The sequence below is a fragment of the Piliocolobus tephrosceles genome, chromosome 6, assembly GCF_002776525.5.
Source record: "Piliocolobus tephrosceles isolate RC106 chromosome 6, ASM277652v3, whole genome shotgun sequence".
Classification (NCBI taxonomy): domain Eukaryota; kingdom Metazoa; phylum Chordata; class Mammalia; order Primates; family Cercopithecidae; genus Piliocolobus; species Piliocolobus tephrosceles.
The window spans coordinates 102823134-102838635 of NC_045439.1; the positions used below are offsets into that span (position 1 = coordinate 102823134).

A 15502-nucleotide genomic window follows, 5' to 3' on the forward strand; every position below is an offset into this window, starting at 1 on the left:
GGGAGGAAGAGCTTTCACTGTATATACCCTTTGGTGGCTTTTGGGTTTTGAGCCACATGAAATTATTGCCTATTCAGATAATAAAGTTTAGCTTCTCTAAGATGTCTAGAAGGCGCCTACTCAAGCCCCCTCCTGCTTCTATGAGCCCCTGCATTAACCAACTGCCTGTGCTGCTGTTTGGAGCACAGTTGCCCTGAGAAGCTGATGTTCTTTCTGATGCAGACTCAGAAAAAGTTTTAATTTGTCCGGGTGCAGTGGCTCACGCCTGTAATCCCAGCACTTTGGGAGGCCAAGGTGGGCAGATCACCTGAGGTCGGGAGTTCGAGACCAGCCTGACCAACATGGAGAAACCCTATTTCTACTAAAAATACAAAATCAACCAGGCATGGTGGTACATGCCTGAAATCCCAGCTACTCAGGAGGCTGAGGCAAGAGAATCACTTGAACCCAGGAGGCAGAGGTTGCAGTGAGCTGAGATCGTGCCATTGCACTCTAGCCTGGGCAACAAGAGCAAAACTCCACCTCAAAAAGAAAAAAAGAAAAAGTTTCAATTTCTGGGCATCTACCTCCTTTTCAATTTCACTCATATCAAAATAAAATCTGTAGTATTTTCCGTTACTCATCTGGTTCCATAGTACTTACTTACTGTGTTTTGTTCTTTGTAGGTTCCAAGTGGACTTATTTTGGTAAGTAGAGATTTTAAATACTTTTTTGTTTAAAAGAAAACAGAAATGGTTGTATTTAATGAGAAATACAGAAACTTCATGCTCTGTGGAGGTGATTTTGAGGGGTCAGAAGAACAATTCTGGTATTCTAGAAAGAGAATACAAAGGCATCTCCTAGGAACACTTCAACTTGGGTTGCATACTACACTTTCTCCAAGCAGGCGAGCCTGCTCAGGGCACTGGACTGTGAGTCATAGTGTCAAGCCTTCGGATTCCTGCAAGAATTTCTACCAAACCTCCAAGATTCGGAGGTAACTTGCCCCACCTCCAGACTGCAAGGGTCCTGGGCAGGAGAGAGCCTTTCTCCGTTGCAGGACACATATCCTATAATAAACAAAGAAGAAAGGGCTCCTTTCTGAAAGTTTGGCTCAGGTCCCAGAACTTAAGCTGTCAGTATGTCTAGAATTAACTTCTTGTTGCCATGATTGTAAGCTAGCGATGGATGAAGAGGTGCTGGTCAGTCCTTAGTGAAAGAGGGATGCTTGTCTTAAATGGAGCGAGAGGAACACGAAGTGTGCGTGTTGCCCCGGCTTTCTATGGGACTGTCTCAAGAGCTCGTTAGCCCCGTCTGGCAGACCTGCCAGAGAAGCAGCTGGAAATCAGCTTAGCTGGAGAGTTGCAGTGAATTAGACATTGGTCACTGGCTGGAACGGATGTGGCAGGCCAGGCACCCGAGTTCCCTGGCAAGTGCGGGAATGTTGATAATGTCTTGTTGGGGCACAGCCACAGAAGATGCACAAGATCGATTGTTTTGGTAGCAGAAGGCTAGAACTGACTCACTGGCACAGAAGACATTTTAAGCAAGTAGGGATGTGATCAAAGTTAAAGCCCCGGGATGCAATGGCTGTGGGTGGGGACAGGCGGGAAGTTGATTATTACAGTGCAAGCACCGTCCGGAGAAAGATCTAATACCAGTTTGCACAGGTCAGCCTTTGGAGGTTCACCAGCCCAAGATGCATAGAAAAGTCACTGAACTGACCAACCAGCTACCTACAGGCCAAGGTCCCCTCAGCCCTAGCACTGCATGGCTCCGTTATTTCTAACATCCCTTATGTACGTATTATGTGCACAGCCCATTGCTAAGTGGGTGGGTAATAGAAGGGTAGGCTGTGGTCCATAGCTGGGAATTACTTAAAGCTCACAATTCAAAGCAGAACATAATAGCTAATAATAACATCATAAACAAATGCTTCAGAGCTCTGAGTGCTCAAAGGAGGACGAGTGTGCTAGGGCTAGATGGTCAGGGAAGGCTTCCTGGAGGAGGAGGGCTTTCACCTGGGCCTTGGAAGATAAGGAGGATTTGGTGAGCGGGGAGGAGGTGCTGTTGGCCAAGGCAATAACAGTAGCACATGAGCAGAAGTAAGAAAGAGCGAGGTGGTGTTTGAGGAGAGCATGTGGAAAAGGGTTTACAGGGGAGAGATAGGCTGGGTCAAACAGGGGAGGTGTGGAGGGGTAGGGCAGGCCTTTCCCACTTTGTCGTGCTCCTGGAGAGGGCAGGGCAGGGAGTAAGTCTGTGTTTTAGGAAGAGTTACTTGGTGGTAGGAGGCAGAGGGGTAAGGATGGGAGGCAGGCAGGAAGGTGTTCGGCCTGTGGAGAAACCCCGTTCCGTGTCTTCACATCCAGTTTACAGCGGTGGCAGTGAGGGGGAAGGCAAGGCCAGGACAAGAGACCTGACAAAGTGACAATGGCAGGTTCTGTGTGTGGGAGGTGACAGGCATGGAAAGAAGTGGCACTTGGGTTCTGGGCTTTATTCCGTGTGATCCCCAGTGAGCCATTTCAGCCCCGGGACCTTACTTTCCTCATCTGGAAACTGGGTGAGGGGTTTTCTAGACCAGTGTTTCTCAGACTACGGCTTGGGGTCACCCACATCAGGATCACCTGGAATGCTTCCCCAAAATGCAGATTTCTAGGCCTTGGGCTAGGCCTGGGAAAGAGAGGGAGGCTGAAAAACCTGTATTCTTAACACACTCCCCGAATGACTGTTATCTGCACTCTGTCAGAGAATCACTGACCAATGGTTCCCAAGATCTGTCTAGCCAGATCAGAGGAAACTTGCCCCACCTCTTCTGCTGGCCTCTCAGGTATGATAGAAACACAGATCACATCTCCACGGGGTCCTGTCTCTCTGTTACAGCCCTCCTGGGCAGAATGAGATGGTGACAGGGAACAGGGACATTGTGTCAAGGTATGGGAGGAAAATCATTTTTTTTTTTTTGGAGTCTCACTCTCACCCAGGCTGGAGTGCAGTGGCGTGATCTTGGCTCACTGCAACCACTGCTTCCTGGGTCCAAGCAATTCTCCTGCCTCAGCCTCCCGAGTAGCTGGGATTACAGATGCCCACCACCATGTCCGGCTAATTTTTGTATTTTTAGTAGAAATGAGGTTTCACCATGTTGGCCAGGCTGGTCTCGAACTCCTGACCTCAAGTGATCCGCCCACCTCAGCCTCTCAAAGTGTTGGGATTACAGGCGTGAGCCACTGCGCCTGGCTGGGAAGAAAATCTTAACTTCATCATGACATGGTGTTCACCGAGGGCGGGCTTCTTAGTGCAGCCACATTGACCCATCCAGAAGCATTTCTTCCTGACCACTAGCTCTGGCCAGCCCTCTTTCCCTCTTGCCCCGCACAATTAGAGCAGCTCTTTGCTGAGGAAGCAGAGGGCAGAGTCTAATGATGCATAAACATGCATGGGGTAAGCATAAAGGCAAGTCTGGTTTTTATTAGTGACACGGGCACATGTGATGTGGAGTCAGCCCTCAGAGGGGACGTGTAGGAGAGGACAGAAGGAAGACAGCTAAGGAGGCAAACTCCTCCTGAGGTCCTGGCTAGCTCCTCCTTAGGTCCTGACTGGCAGCTGGCGCCTGTGCTCAGAGTTGCACAGGTAAACAGAGGGCCCAGCATAAGTGCTGGAGGGAAACAGTTTCCAAGCAGTAAGGGCCGCACTGAATGGGGCAAGTCCAACCAAAGGCTCCGTGCTGGTTTTCCTTGGGTGCAGAACTCAGCTTCTCTGCACGTACACTGCTGAGTCATTCTCCAGGGGCCTCCCACTATCTGGCACACAAGGTATGGTAAGACTTCCAAAAGTACAAAAAAAGGGAGTTCTACCCCTACCTACATCCTCATAGCTGAGTCACCAGGCTGACTGCATGGACGGCTCCTCCCTGGGGAGAGGACGACCATCTGACTGCCAAGATGGGGCCAGCACCACCTCTTTGCGCTCCTCCTAGGGTGCTGAAGCAGCAGTTGAAAGTCTGCTGGGCTTAGCATGGCTGAGGTGGCATCACTAGAGAGAGGCTGGGGATGATGTGACATGGACCCTCCCCACCGGAAATCAGTCCCAGATCAATCCCGCTGAGCCTGGCAGCTTCACTTACTCTAAACTGAGGGCAGCTGCAGGTCAGGTTGTCATATGAGCTAAGGACAAACTCTAGCTGGCTAAGGTATCAGAATATGTGCCCTGTGTGGGATGAAGATGACCAGGAGGCAGGAAGAGTTGTGGGCACGTTCAGGTCCTTCGTGTGGGTGCTGCAGTCAGTTTTTGAGCATTCATCCAGCTGTTTGCTTATGGTCTAAACACTTTTCTATATTTCATATTCAATGAAAAGAGTTAAAAAGTTCCAGCTGGCTGGGAGAGTCATCCTTACACTGACAGCTTTTTTAGTCCTTCCCCGAGAAAAAATCAAACCAAAGCAAACCAAAACAAAACAAAACAAAACAAAACAAAAAAACCCAAAAACAAAACAAAACAAAAAAACCTCAGTGTGTTCAAAACACAGCAACCAGAAAGAATGACTGTATTGGAGCTAGACCCGAGAGCACGTCATGCGATCTGAGAATGGGCGCGGTGTTCCATCCCTGATGATATGAGATACTGGCTTGCTGCTTCTCGGATGTAAGCTGGTTGAGAAACAGATGAAAATCCCTGTTTGCTCAAGATCTGGAAAGTCTTAAAGGCGATGGGATGGCAGAAGAACATGGATGACAAGCCTTCCTCCTGGGGGGTGCGTCAACCCCTGTCACAGCCCCACAGGGCACCTGCGAGACCAGTCCCTCCATCCTGTTCAGGAAACCCTGGAAAGGGGGTGGCCTGGCCGGGGGTGCCGGGTGGCTGGCTGTGGCTGTGGTGGCACCTGCTTACAGGTCAGCCTGCCCAGTTCTCTGTTGTGGCGGGCCGGCCCTCACAGCCCTCGGCTGTGGCAGGACTCGATGTGACCCCGGCAGTGCTGTGCATTCCTTGTGCTGTGCTCCTCGGTTCCTCCCAGGCAACAGATTGTCCGTCTTAAAGAATTTCCTCTGGAAATCAGGGTGAGATCCTCCACTGGGGCAAACCTCATTCTCATGTCCCTGAAGTCCTCCGGGCACGCGCCTCTACCCGCCTTCTGTCCTGTATCTGTGGAAACACTTAGTTTCTGTAATGAACTTTCTTGGGGCTCCAGACACCCTTTCAACCTCTTCCCACACAGAACTAGAAATGGAACACATGAAAGGAGGCCAGGAAGCCTCCTTTCTATTCCTCAGCAGTGATAAGTGCACTGCATGACCTCACACCTGAATCGCAATATAAAAAGCAGGCTGCAGTGAGGGCTCAGGGGATAACTCAAAACAGCAGAGAGCACCTGCAATTAATAGACCAAGGGCTCTTGTCTCTATCAAAGTAGAGAGGCTTGGCCATCTCAAAATACTCCAGCCACTTCTCGCCACTCCCAGCTGCCATCCTGAGGATGAATAGGGGTACAAAGTACTCTTAGGAGAGCCAGAAAACACCAGACATGTTTTTCTTTTTCCTTTTTTTGGAGATGGAGTCTCGCTCTGTTGCCCAGGCTGGAGTGCAACGGCACATGTTGGCTCACTGCAACCTCTGCCTACCAGGTTCAAGCAATTCTCCTGCCTCAGCCTCCCAAGTAGCTGGGATTACAGGCGCCCACCACCACACCCGGCTAATCTTCGTATTTTTAATAGAAATGGGGTTTCACCATGTTGACCAGACTGGTCTTGAGCTCCTGACTTCAGGTGATCCACCTGCCTTGGCCTCCCAAAGTGCTGGGATTACGGGCATAAGCCACTGTGCCCAGCCCAGATATGTTTTTCTTTTCTTTTCCTTTTTTGAGACAGGGCTTTGTCACCCAGGCTGGAGTGCAGTGGCATGATCACTGCTCGCTACAGCCTCCATCTCCCGGGCTCAGGGGATTTTCCTGTCTCAGCCTCCCAAGTAGCTAGGACATGTGCCACCATGCCAGGCTAATTTTTAAATTTTTTAGTAGACACAGGCTATGTTACCAGGCTGGTCTCGAACTCCTGGCCTCAAATGAGCTCCCCCACCTCGGCCTCCCAAAATGTTGGGATTACAGGGGTGATTGCCGTGCCTGGCAGACATGGTTTTCATACCGGCACACTGAATCCCTATCCCCAAGTCCCACGGATTTCTGCCGAGGGTAGCAATCCGACCCCCTATCTTGGATTAAATCTGTGCTCTAGTTCCAGTTACTTCTAATTGAAGTTGTGACATCTAGGGTCTGTCTGGATGTGGTAAGGCCTGCCCACTCAGAGTTACTTCTCATCTTTCCTGAATTGCAGAATTGGGGTTTGTGCGTATCCTGGAGGCTATTGACCTGTGGCTGCCAAAACGCCTACATTTTGGTGTTCACAGCTGGCCTCACGAGCTGAGTAAAAACAGGGAAGCTAGCATTAGTTCCTAAAGACAGGCATAGTGGAACAGAGGATGAGGCAGAAAACCAGGAGGAAGAAGCAGAAACTGTACAGACCCCAGAACCAGGCGACCTCCATGGAAATATCCGCTAGGCCTCTTTCTGTCTGTGGGCCTTAGGAAAGTAACGACCTGTCTGAGCCTTGGTTCCTTAGCTACACGATCAGAGTCATGGCATCTACATCAGTGGTTCTCCAAGTGTGGTCCCTGGGCCAGCAGCATCAGCATCACCTGAGGCGAAATGCAAATTCTCAGCCCATCCCAGGCCTACCTCCTAACCAGAAACTCTGGGGAGCTGGGCCCAGGAATTTGTTTTAACAAGTCGTCCAGGTGATTCTGTTGCTCACTTAAGTTTGAGAATCCCAGCTGTGCTTCAGAGGGTTGTGGTAAGGATCAAATAAGATAACACATGGCGAGAGGCTCACACAGGGCCTAGCACATACTCACAAAGCTAATTGTCATTTCTTTCTCTTTGCCTCGCAGAGCTATGGTGCGGATTAAATGAACTAATATGGAGGGAAAGGCCTTGTAAACTCTACAGCACCAAACACATGAGAGCTCTGTTTTTGTTAGGAGGGGTTCTGCTTCTTCACACTTTTCTGAATTGTGAGTTTTTACAGCCAGGAAATACTCCTATTATATTTTGAATAAACAAAAGGTATTTCCTTTTTGAGTAAGAAAGGAATGTAAAAAACACAAGGACTGCAAGCTCTTGTCCCAAGGGTCTCACAGACCAGAATGTCCTTTCTAGCCTGGTCCTTCAGACCAAGGTGAAGTCAGGTCTCATCTCCCTGGTGCCTTCCTGGAATCCAGGAACCAGATATCTGGTTCCATAACCATGGCCACCTCAGCCATGCTCCTGAAGACTCCCAGAGAGCAGGCAAATCCTCTGCTTCCCTGTCTAGCCCATGGGGGCTGAGCCTGGTTTGGGGTTCAGGAGTAGAGGCCTGAGCCTAGGAAGAAACTTGGGGTGAGCTATTTGGGTTCTGAGCTACACCAGCCTAGCCCCGTGCAGCGCCCTTTTCCCACTGGGGCAGCAGCAAGCCTTGGAACCGCAGGTGCAGCGGGCTGGCAGGTGAGGAGGAAGGAGGAGCTGGGGGGCTGTCCTGCCAGGGTCCTTCAGGCCTCTGGCTGTGCTCCGACTTGCTACCTGCAGGTCTTGAGTGCTGGGCATTCAGGTGACAGCAGGGCACAGCTTCTCCAAGAGCTGGCCAGAGCCTTTGGCAACCTGTCCCCTTAAGAGGAGGAGCCAGTGGGCTGCCCTGTGAACCTGCTCAAAAGAAAGCGTTCAAGCAAAAAGCCTGAATTCAAAGCATGAGTGTGAAGGTGGCCGCAGGCAGGAAGGAGAAAGTCCTGGTTTCTCATGAGGAAGAGAAGAGATCACAGAATGTTTCCATGGGATCCTGCAGTCTCAGAAGGAGCAGGGGCCTCTTTCCTGGTCTGTTACTCTCTTCCTCTGCAGGGGCAACTGCTGGGTGAAGGGTGTAGGCACCACAGTGGAGCCCAGGCACCATGGCCAGACTCTTCCAGGGGCCACACCACCAGGCCAAGAAAGAGAGATTGCACCTGCTACAGTCAAAGGTCCTGTTTTATTGGTTCTAAGATGTCCACTTTCCCCACAGTTTAGCATGTCTGAAGTTGGGATATGTCGTGTTATCAACTGCATCGAGAAGCAATGAAATATGGTAGCTATTCCACAAATACAGAGAAGCACCATGTTAGATGCTAAGAACACACAGAAAGGGGGTGAAATGATTAATTTCCACAATACTGAAAACAGTGGAGGCCAAACAGTATAAAAATACGGCCAGTGTGCACCTGGTCTGACATAGCACAGAAGTATGATGGGGAATCATGTCAGATCTTGAACTACAGCTTTTTGCAACTTGCACTTAATTCACGGTTCACATATACTTTTTGGTGATGTTGGGTCGTTATCACAAGTATGTAAAAACAAAGTAATTTAGGCACCAGCTTTTTTAGTTTATATAAGTATTCATTTAAGGAGGAAACTTTCTAATTACCTGACAAGCATTCAATTTATGCCAACCAGGAAGGAACAAATACTAGCTGCCACCTCCTTGAGTCTATAAAGGTTGACTCAGAGCTGGTGTAACTCCAAATACATGGATCACTTAGCTCATCTTAACTTTTTAAACAATTTTGCAATTATTAACTTGTGACTAGGTCAGCTATATGGATTCTGAGTGAAATGGATGCAACCCATCCAGTTCTCAGAATGATACCTGCAGATTCAGGACAAATGGCACATGCTGCCCCCTCCTTCTAGGACACAGGGCTCTGCAAAGTCTCCTCGGTAATGATGACAGTGAGATTTCCTTCCATAAGGTCATGGTGGCATTGGCAAGTGGGGACTGGTGCCTTCCCAAGGTGGCCCCTCGTTGGCACACCACTTTTCTGGAAACTCCATCAGAAATGGAGAAAGGAGAAAAGATGGAACTCTCAATGTCGTGGAACAAAGTTTTGAAGCAAGTATGAGGCAGTGTTTACTGTTTACTCTTTTGGCCTAGGTCACCAGGAAGCCCAGAGGCAAACTGATGTCTCCAACTTGAACAAATGTCTATTCTTCTATGACCTGCAAATCTAAAGAAGCCACATTGGCTGGGTGCTGTGGCTCACGCCTGTAATCCCAGCACTTTGGGAGGCCGAGGCGGGTGGATCACGTGAGGTCAGGAGTTCAAGACCAGCCTGGCCAACATGGTGAAACCCCACCTCTATTAAAAATACAAAAATTAGTTGGGCATGGTGACGGGAGCCTGTAATTCCAGCTACTAGGGAGGCTGACGCAGGAGAATCGTTTGAACCTGGGAGGCGGAGGGAGGTTGCAGTGAGCCAAGATCGCGCCATTGCACTCCAGCCTGGGTGACAGAGCGAGACTCCATCTCAAAAAAAAAAAAAGATGCCAAGCAAAGCAGCTCACACCTGTAATCCTACCAGCACTTCAGGAGGCTGAGGTGGGCAGATCAACTGAGGTCAGGAGTTCAAGACCAGCCTGGCCAACATGTGAAACCCCGTCTCTACTAAAAATACAAAAATTAGCCAGGCAGGGTAGCATGTCCCAATAATCTCAGCTAGTTGGGAAGCTGAGGCAGGAGAATCGCTGGAACCTGGGAAGCAGAGGCTTCAGTGAGCCAAGATCACACCACTGCACTCCAGTCTGGGTGACAAAGCAAGAGTCCATCTCAAAAAATAAAATAAAATAAAATAAAATAAAATAAATAAGCCACCTTAGTGTTACCCTTCTAGCTTGGGGATCTTATTTCCTGATCCTGAGCCAAAACCTTGTAACAAATAGATTTCTGGATTTTCATCTAGAAAGAGCCTTAGACTAGTGGCTCTTTTATTTCCACTCTTTTATTCATTTCACCACTCTTTTATTCTACCTTCCCCCACCACTGGATACCATGATTTAAACAGTTTTTAAACAAATTTATATAGTAATGAAATGGTTTAAAATTTCCCACTTGTTATTAATCAAAGGCAGATGTAAAAACCAACCAAAGTTTTCAACTTGCCTGAGATAAATGGTTCACATTCATTCCACAAATATTTATTGAGTGAATACTAAGCGCCAAATATTGGACTAAAGAAACGGGTAAGTATAGGTGCTCAGGAAATGGTTGACAAGGCTTGGTCCCTACCATTATAAGACTAAGAATCTGGAGAACACAGCAAGTAAGCAGGGCCTTACAGTACAGAGGAGAGAGACCTCACCCAGTATTGTGGAGGAAAGGATTAAAGAAGGCTTCCTGGGGGAGGTGATGTCCAAGATGAGACCTGAAGGACACGTGAAAGCAAGCCAGGCAAAGGGCAGGGGATGGGACAAAGGGACAGCTTGTGCAAAGAAGGAAGCTGCTATGTTCTGGAGATTACTGAGGACCTCAGTGAGGAGGGAAGGGGCTTAGGACCAGAGTGTGAGGAGCTGAGCCAACCAAAGAGCTGGGACCTCGTTCTAGAGGCAGCAGGGAACTGCAGGACCTGCTTTTTTTTTTTTATTTTTTTGAGATAATCTCACTCTGTTGCTCAGGCTGGAGTGCAGGGGTGCAATCTCAGTTCACTGCAGCCACTGCCTCCCAGTTTCAAGCAATTCTCGTGCTTCCGCCAAGTAGCTGGGACTACAGGCACGCGCCATCATGCCCAGCTGATTTTTTATATTTTTAGTACAGATGGGATTTCACCATATTAGCCAGGCTGGTCTCAAACTCCTGACCTTAAGTGATCTTCCCACCTTGTCCTCCCAAAGTGCTGAGATTACAGGCGTGAGCCACTGCCACTGGCCCACTGCTGGATCTTCTAAGTAGAACACTGACAAACTGGGATTAGCATTTTAGGAGGATCATCCCAGCTGCAGGTGGAGAATGGATTGAGTGTGAAACCCTGGAGGAAGGGAGACCAGAGGGATGTAAGGGGAAAGGGAGAGGATCTGGACCAAGGGAGGAGCAATGGGCGTCCTGATATAATTGGGCCAGAAATGTAGATACCCAACATTGCAATTGCCTGGAGCAGCCTGATTGTGGCTGGATGCCCTGTCTCTGCTGGGCTTCACAAAGTATTCAAATAGGCATCCAGACAGTCATTATTGCCTAGGTGGGCTCCAGGCAGGGGAGGGGAAGCTCACGTCACTAAGCCCTGCCCCTGTCTACAGCTGAGGCCAGGAAAGCTCAGAACTGCCGGGTGGCTCCAGCAGCCCGAGGAGTAGTCAGAACTTGGGCCTCTTGACTGCTGCCTGGTGCTCTTTCCCAGTCCTTTGGTGGATGCTTGTTTTATGCCACGCACTGTGTGCCCTGTACTACACCTCATGCCGTTGAGGAAATGCAGGGATTTTTTTTTTTAACGAGTAAATAGTGTAGATTTGCCAGGAACAAATTATGCCGAATTCACTTGCTTTTCTTCTCCCTCTTCAGGATCAAAGGCTTAGCAGTTAAAGAAAACACAATAGACTTCATACCTGTTGACATAAATAAATATTTTACACTGTTCGTTGTGACATGCTCATGGGAAATGTGGATCAAAGACCAGTGTGGCCGGGTGAGGTGGCTTACGCCTGTAATCCCAGAACTTTGGGAGGCTGAGGTGGGAGGATCACTTGAGTCTAGGAGGTTGAGGCTGCAGCGAACTGTGATTGTGCCACTGCACTCAGCCCCGGCAATGGAGAGAGACCCTGTCTCAACACAAACACACACACACACCAGTGCAGTTGCTAGGAAAACAAAATAGAATCCAGCCCTTGTTGCTGTCAGCAGCACGGGGCTGAAAGAGGTGCAGGGGTTCCTCCAGGAACAATCTGGAAACAGTGCCCTCAGGAACACGTCTTAGGAAGAGGTCGGGCAGCAGACAGACTGCGGTGATTAGCACTGGACAGGACCACATTGGAAGAGGGAACACAGAGGAGAGGCCATGCACAGTGAAGAGGCATATGCCAGAAATGTGCCTGGACGATGGGCCAGGACTGCAGAGCCTGGGCAGCAAGCCGTGATTCAGTGAGCAGATATCATGTGAGAGCAGCACACTGCGAGACAAGAGTCCAGGCTGCAAAGACTGATTGAAGAGGAGCGCCCACACCCGCCTATCTGTGTTCATCTGCGTATGTGTCTGTACTCTTAGATGTGTCTGTACTCGCACACACAGCTCCATCTCCTGTACAGTTTAACTGGGACCCAGCCTCTCAGCTGGCTTCCAAGTTACTCATATGTGCATTTATAGCTCACTGCTTGGAACCGTGCTTGGGTGAAATCTTAAAGAGATTCCTTGTGGCAGTTTCCTAAGAGTCTCCCACTGTTTTTTGTTTGTTTGTTTGTTTTTCTAGAGACAGGGTTTCACTGTTTCACTGTGTTGCCCAGGTAAGTCTCAAACTCCTGGGCTCAAGTGATACCTGCCTTGGCCGCCCAAAGTGCTCTAAGATTGTGAGCCATCGCACCTGGCCAAGCCTCCCCACTGCGCCCCCCTGCCCGCCTTTTTTTTTTTTGAGACAGAGTTTCGCTCTTGTTGCCCGGGCTGGAGTGCAATGGCGCAATCTCGGCTCACTGCAACCTCCGCCTCCAGGGTTCAAGCGATTCTCCTGCCTCAGCCTCCCAAGTAGCTAGGATTACAGGCATGTGCCACCAAGTCCAGCTAATTTTGTATTTTTAGTAGAGACAGGGTTTCTGCATGTTGGTCAGGCTGGCCTCGAACTCCCAACCTCAGGTGATCTGCCCACCTCGGCTTCCCAAAGTGCTGGGATTACAGGCATGAACTACCGCATCCGGCCAAGTCTCCCACTCTTGATAAGCCTTTTAGTGGAATGCTTAACTTGTACATCAGCAAGGATGAAGCAGGGAGTGACTCATCACTTAGTCGGACTGTATCTGCACAGAAGCCTGGTCAGAAAACTTGTTATGCCCTGGTAAAAAGTTAAGAATTATAGGCATCAAATGTTTCCTGCCACATAACTGTCCCACGATGGCATGGGTACTTCTTGGGTTAATAATCAAGTGTTGGCTTACCTGCAAAGGCTGATTTTCACTTGTCAAATGATCACTGCTGAATTGTTTCAGTCAATCGTGGTTTTAGAGCTTGAGCCTGCTGCATGCACAGCAGTGTTCTAGGACTTCCAAGAGGAACAGGGGGTGAGCAAGGAGCCATTTGTACCCTCGAGGAGGGTTATCTAGAAGGAGGGTGTGTCTGCACAGCCTAGGGGTCAGCGTCCCCACAGCAGCTGCATAGGCAGATAGATGCACACAGCCTGGCCCCTGGGAGGTGCTCAGGAAACACTTGTTGATGAATGAGGAAAGAATGGGCTATTTCTCTATTTATTTTTGGCTCTGGAACTCGGGGAAGGCACCAGAGAGGAGGTGACACTGATCTGGGATGGTCGGATTTCAGAGGTGAAACCGACCTGAAAGGAACTGCCATATCAACATGCGCATCTCATTAGAAGTAAAAGGAGACATGTAGGAAACCTTAGGTTTGTTTTTGGTGTTCAGACAAATGACAAGTGACAGAGAGAATTTGCTCTAAAAGGTTGGAAACCAGCCCCTAAGAAAACAAGAAAGAATTGAGACCAGTTAGCTCAGGAGGGCCTGGGACCCAGCATGCGTGAGAGCCTACCTTGTCCAGACTCTGCTCTTACGCAGTGATTCCTCACAGCACCTGGTGAGATAGGTACTGCCACTTCCATTTTGTAAGTGAGGCCCAGAGAAGCGAAGAAATGTGCCCTAGGTCACATAGCTAGTCGGTGGCAGAGCTGTGATTGGCAGGTTGGTCAAATGCCTCCAAAGCCCTCGACCTTCCCACTATACTTCACACATCTCTAGAGAAGGGACAGAAGTAGTCAAGATGAAGGTCTTCAGGTTTAAGAAGAACTAAGAAAAAGCAAATTTTTTTTGTTTTTGTGGTTTTTTACTATAAAGAAAAATGTTAAATAATAGCAAGAGTGCTATAGGTCAGATATCAGAAAGAACATCCTTATTGTGAAAACTGTTAACGTGAAACATTGAGCCAGCACCAGGTCAACATTCAGGGGCCAGTCAACCTTCACTTTAGTTCAGGCTCCATCCTGGGGAACTGCAGGAAGTTTCTGTCTTTTATCAGATCCCCTCTGTGGGTAATTTCCAGACTCCCCAGGGATTGTTCACAAAGTGGCTGGTTCTCCACTCCCTCCAGCTCTGGACCATTGTCCAGGGTTTATCTGCTGGTCACCTCTTACCACCTCATAGCCGTTGCTACTGCCTGGGCTCTGGACCCTCCAAAGAGCATTGAGAGTCTGCTGTTGTGGAGGATGCGAACTGTCACGGTTCAGAACTCAGGCTTGCTACTCACTGGCAGTGTGACTGGCTATATTAGTCAATCCTTCTGTGCCTGGGTTCCCTTGTCTATTAAATGTAACATAGTCTCTATATCATAACATTGTTATGCAGATTGCAGTAATTGACGCACGTTAAGCTTACAGAATGGCAGTTGACAAATTGTGGCCCGTGGGTCAAATCCAGCCCCACACCTGTTTTATAAATAAATTTCTTTGGAACACAGCTATGTTCATTTGTTTGCATATTCTCTGTGGCTGCTTTTGGGTTACAATAGCAGAGCTGGTAGTGACAGAGACCACAGGGCCTGTGAAGCTTAAAAAACTTACTCTCTGGCCTTTTGCAGAAAAAGTTAGCCAACCCCTGATATAGAACAATGCCTGGGACATAGAAAGTGCTCATTAAATGGTAGCTTAAACAAAGAAAAGGGAAAGAAACCTCACTAGTTCTTGGAGTTTAACAAAACTTGAATAAGGTCCTATGATGACTGCTTAGACAATGACAACCGAAAAGGAACATCTAACAAAGCTGTTTGTGTGATCAGTGCTCCCTGAGGGCAGTGACCACGTCCTGCCTCCTCAATGCCAGGAGATGCTGCCATCGTGCTGCATTCCATGGACTGTAGTCCCTCCTGACTGTGTTCTCCCACCACTCTCTCCTGACCCAGAGAATGACTGACAGGGAGAATAGCCAACCCCTTCAAGATCAGCCTCCGCGGTGGGGCATGCTCTGGTTCCTCTTTCCTCACGGCCACAAGGGGACAATCACAATAGTTCAGTCTCGACCTTCCAGTCTCTTCCCTGTGGACATCTTGGGCAGGATAACTCTCTATTGTGCAGAACTGTCCTGTGCATTGCAGGATCCTTAGCAGCCTCCCTGGCCTCTGCTCACTAGATGCTAGTAGCACCCTCCAGTTGTGACAGCTGAAAATGTCTTCAGACATTGCCAATGTCCCCTGAAGGGCAAAATCGCCCCAGTTGAAAATCACTGGCTTAGTCTAAAATAACATCACAGGTGGAGCAACAGCAATCCGGTCTAGGATGGCTTAACTTCATCCTTAGAAAAACAGTGTTCTTTGCAAAGGCACAAACCTGCTAAAGATGCATCCAGTTTGTATTACTGTATCATTAAACAGAGCACAGAGCATCTCAGCTCGAAGCAGCAGCATCTGGACTGCTCCATCAGGGGCTACACTTCCACTGGGCAGCTCCCTGCCTCACATCTGTGTAGCTAGGAGGGTCTATCAAAGAGCTGCCTTCCATAGCCCAGAG

At 48.9% G+C, this 15502-nt stretch overlaps 1 protein-coding gene across 3 annotated transcripts in view; it reads left to right on the forward strand.

Annotated features, from left to right (window-relative positions):
- The window catches only part of CA12 (carbonic anhydrase 12), a 58479-nt gene that overhangs the window by 5302 nt on the left and 37675 nt on the right, over positions 1–15502 (forward strand). For all 3 annotated transcript variants that reach the window (XM_023185322.1, XM_023185324.1, XM_023185323.1), the window contains exon 2: positions 666–686. In XM_023185322.1, the coding sequence (XP_023041090.1) occupies positions 666–686 (21 nt within the window). The remainder of the gene's footprint in view (positions 1–665; positions 687–15502) is intronic.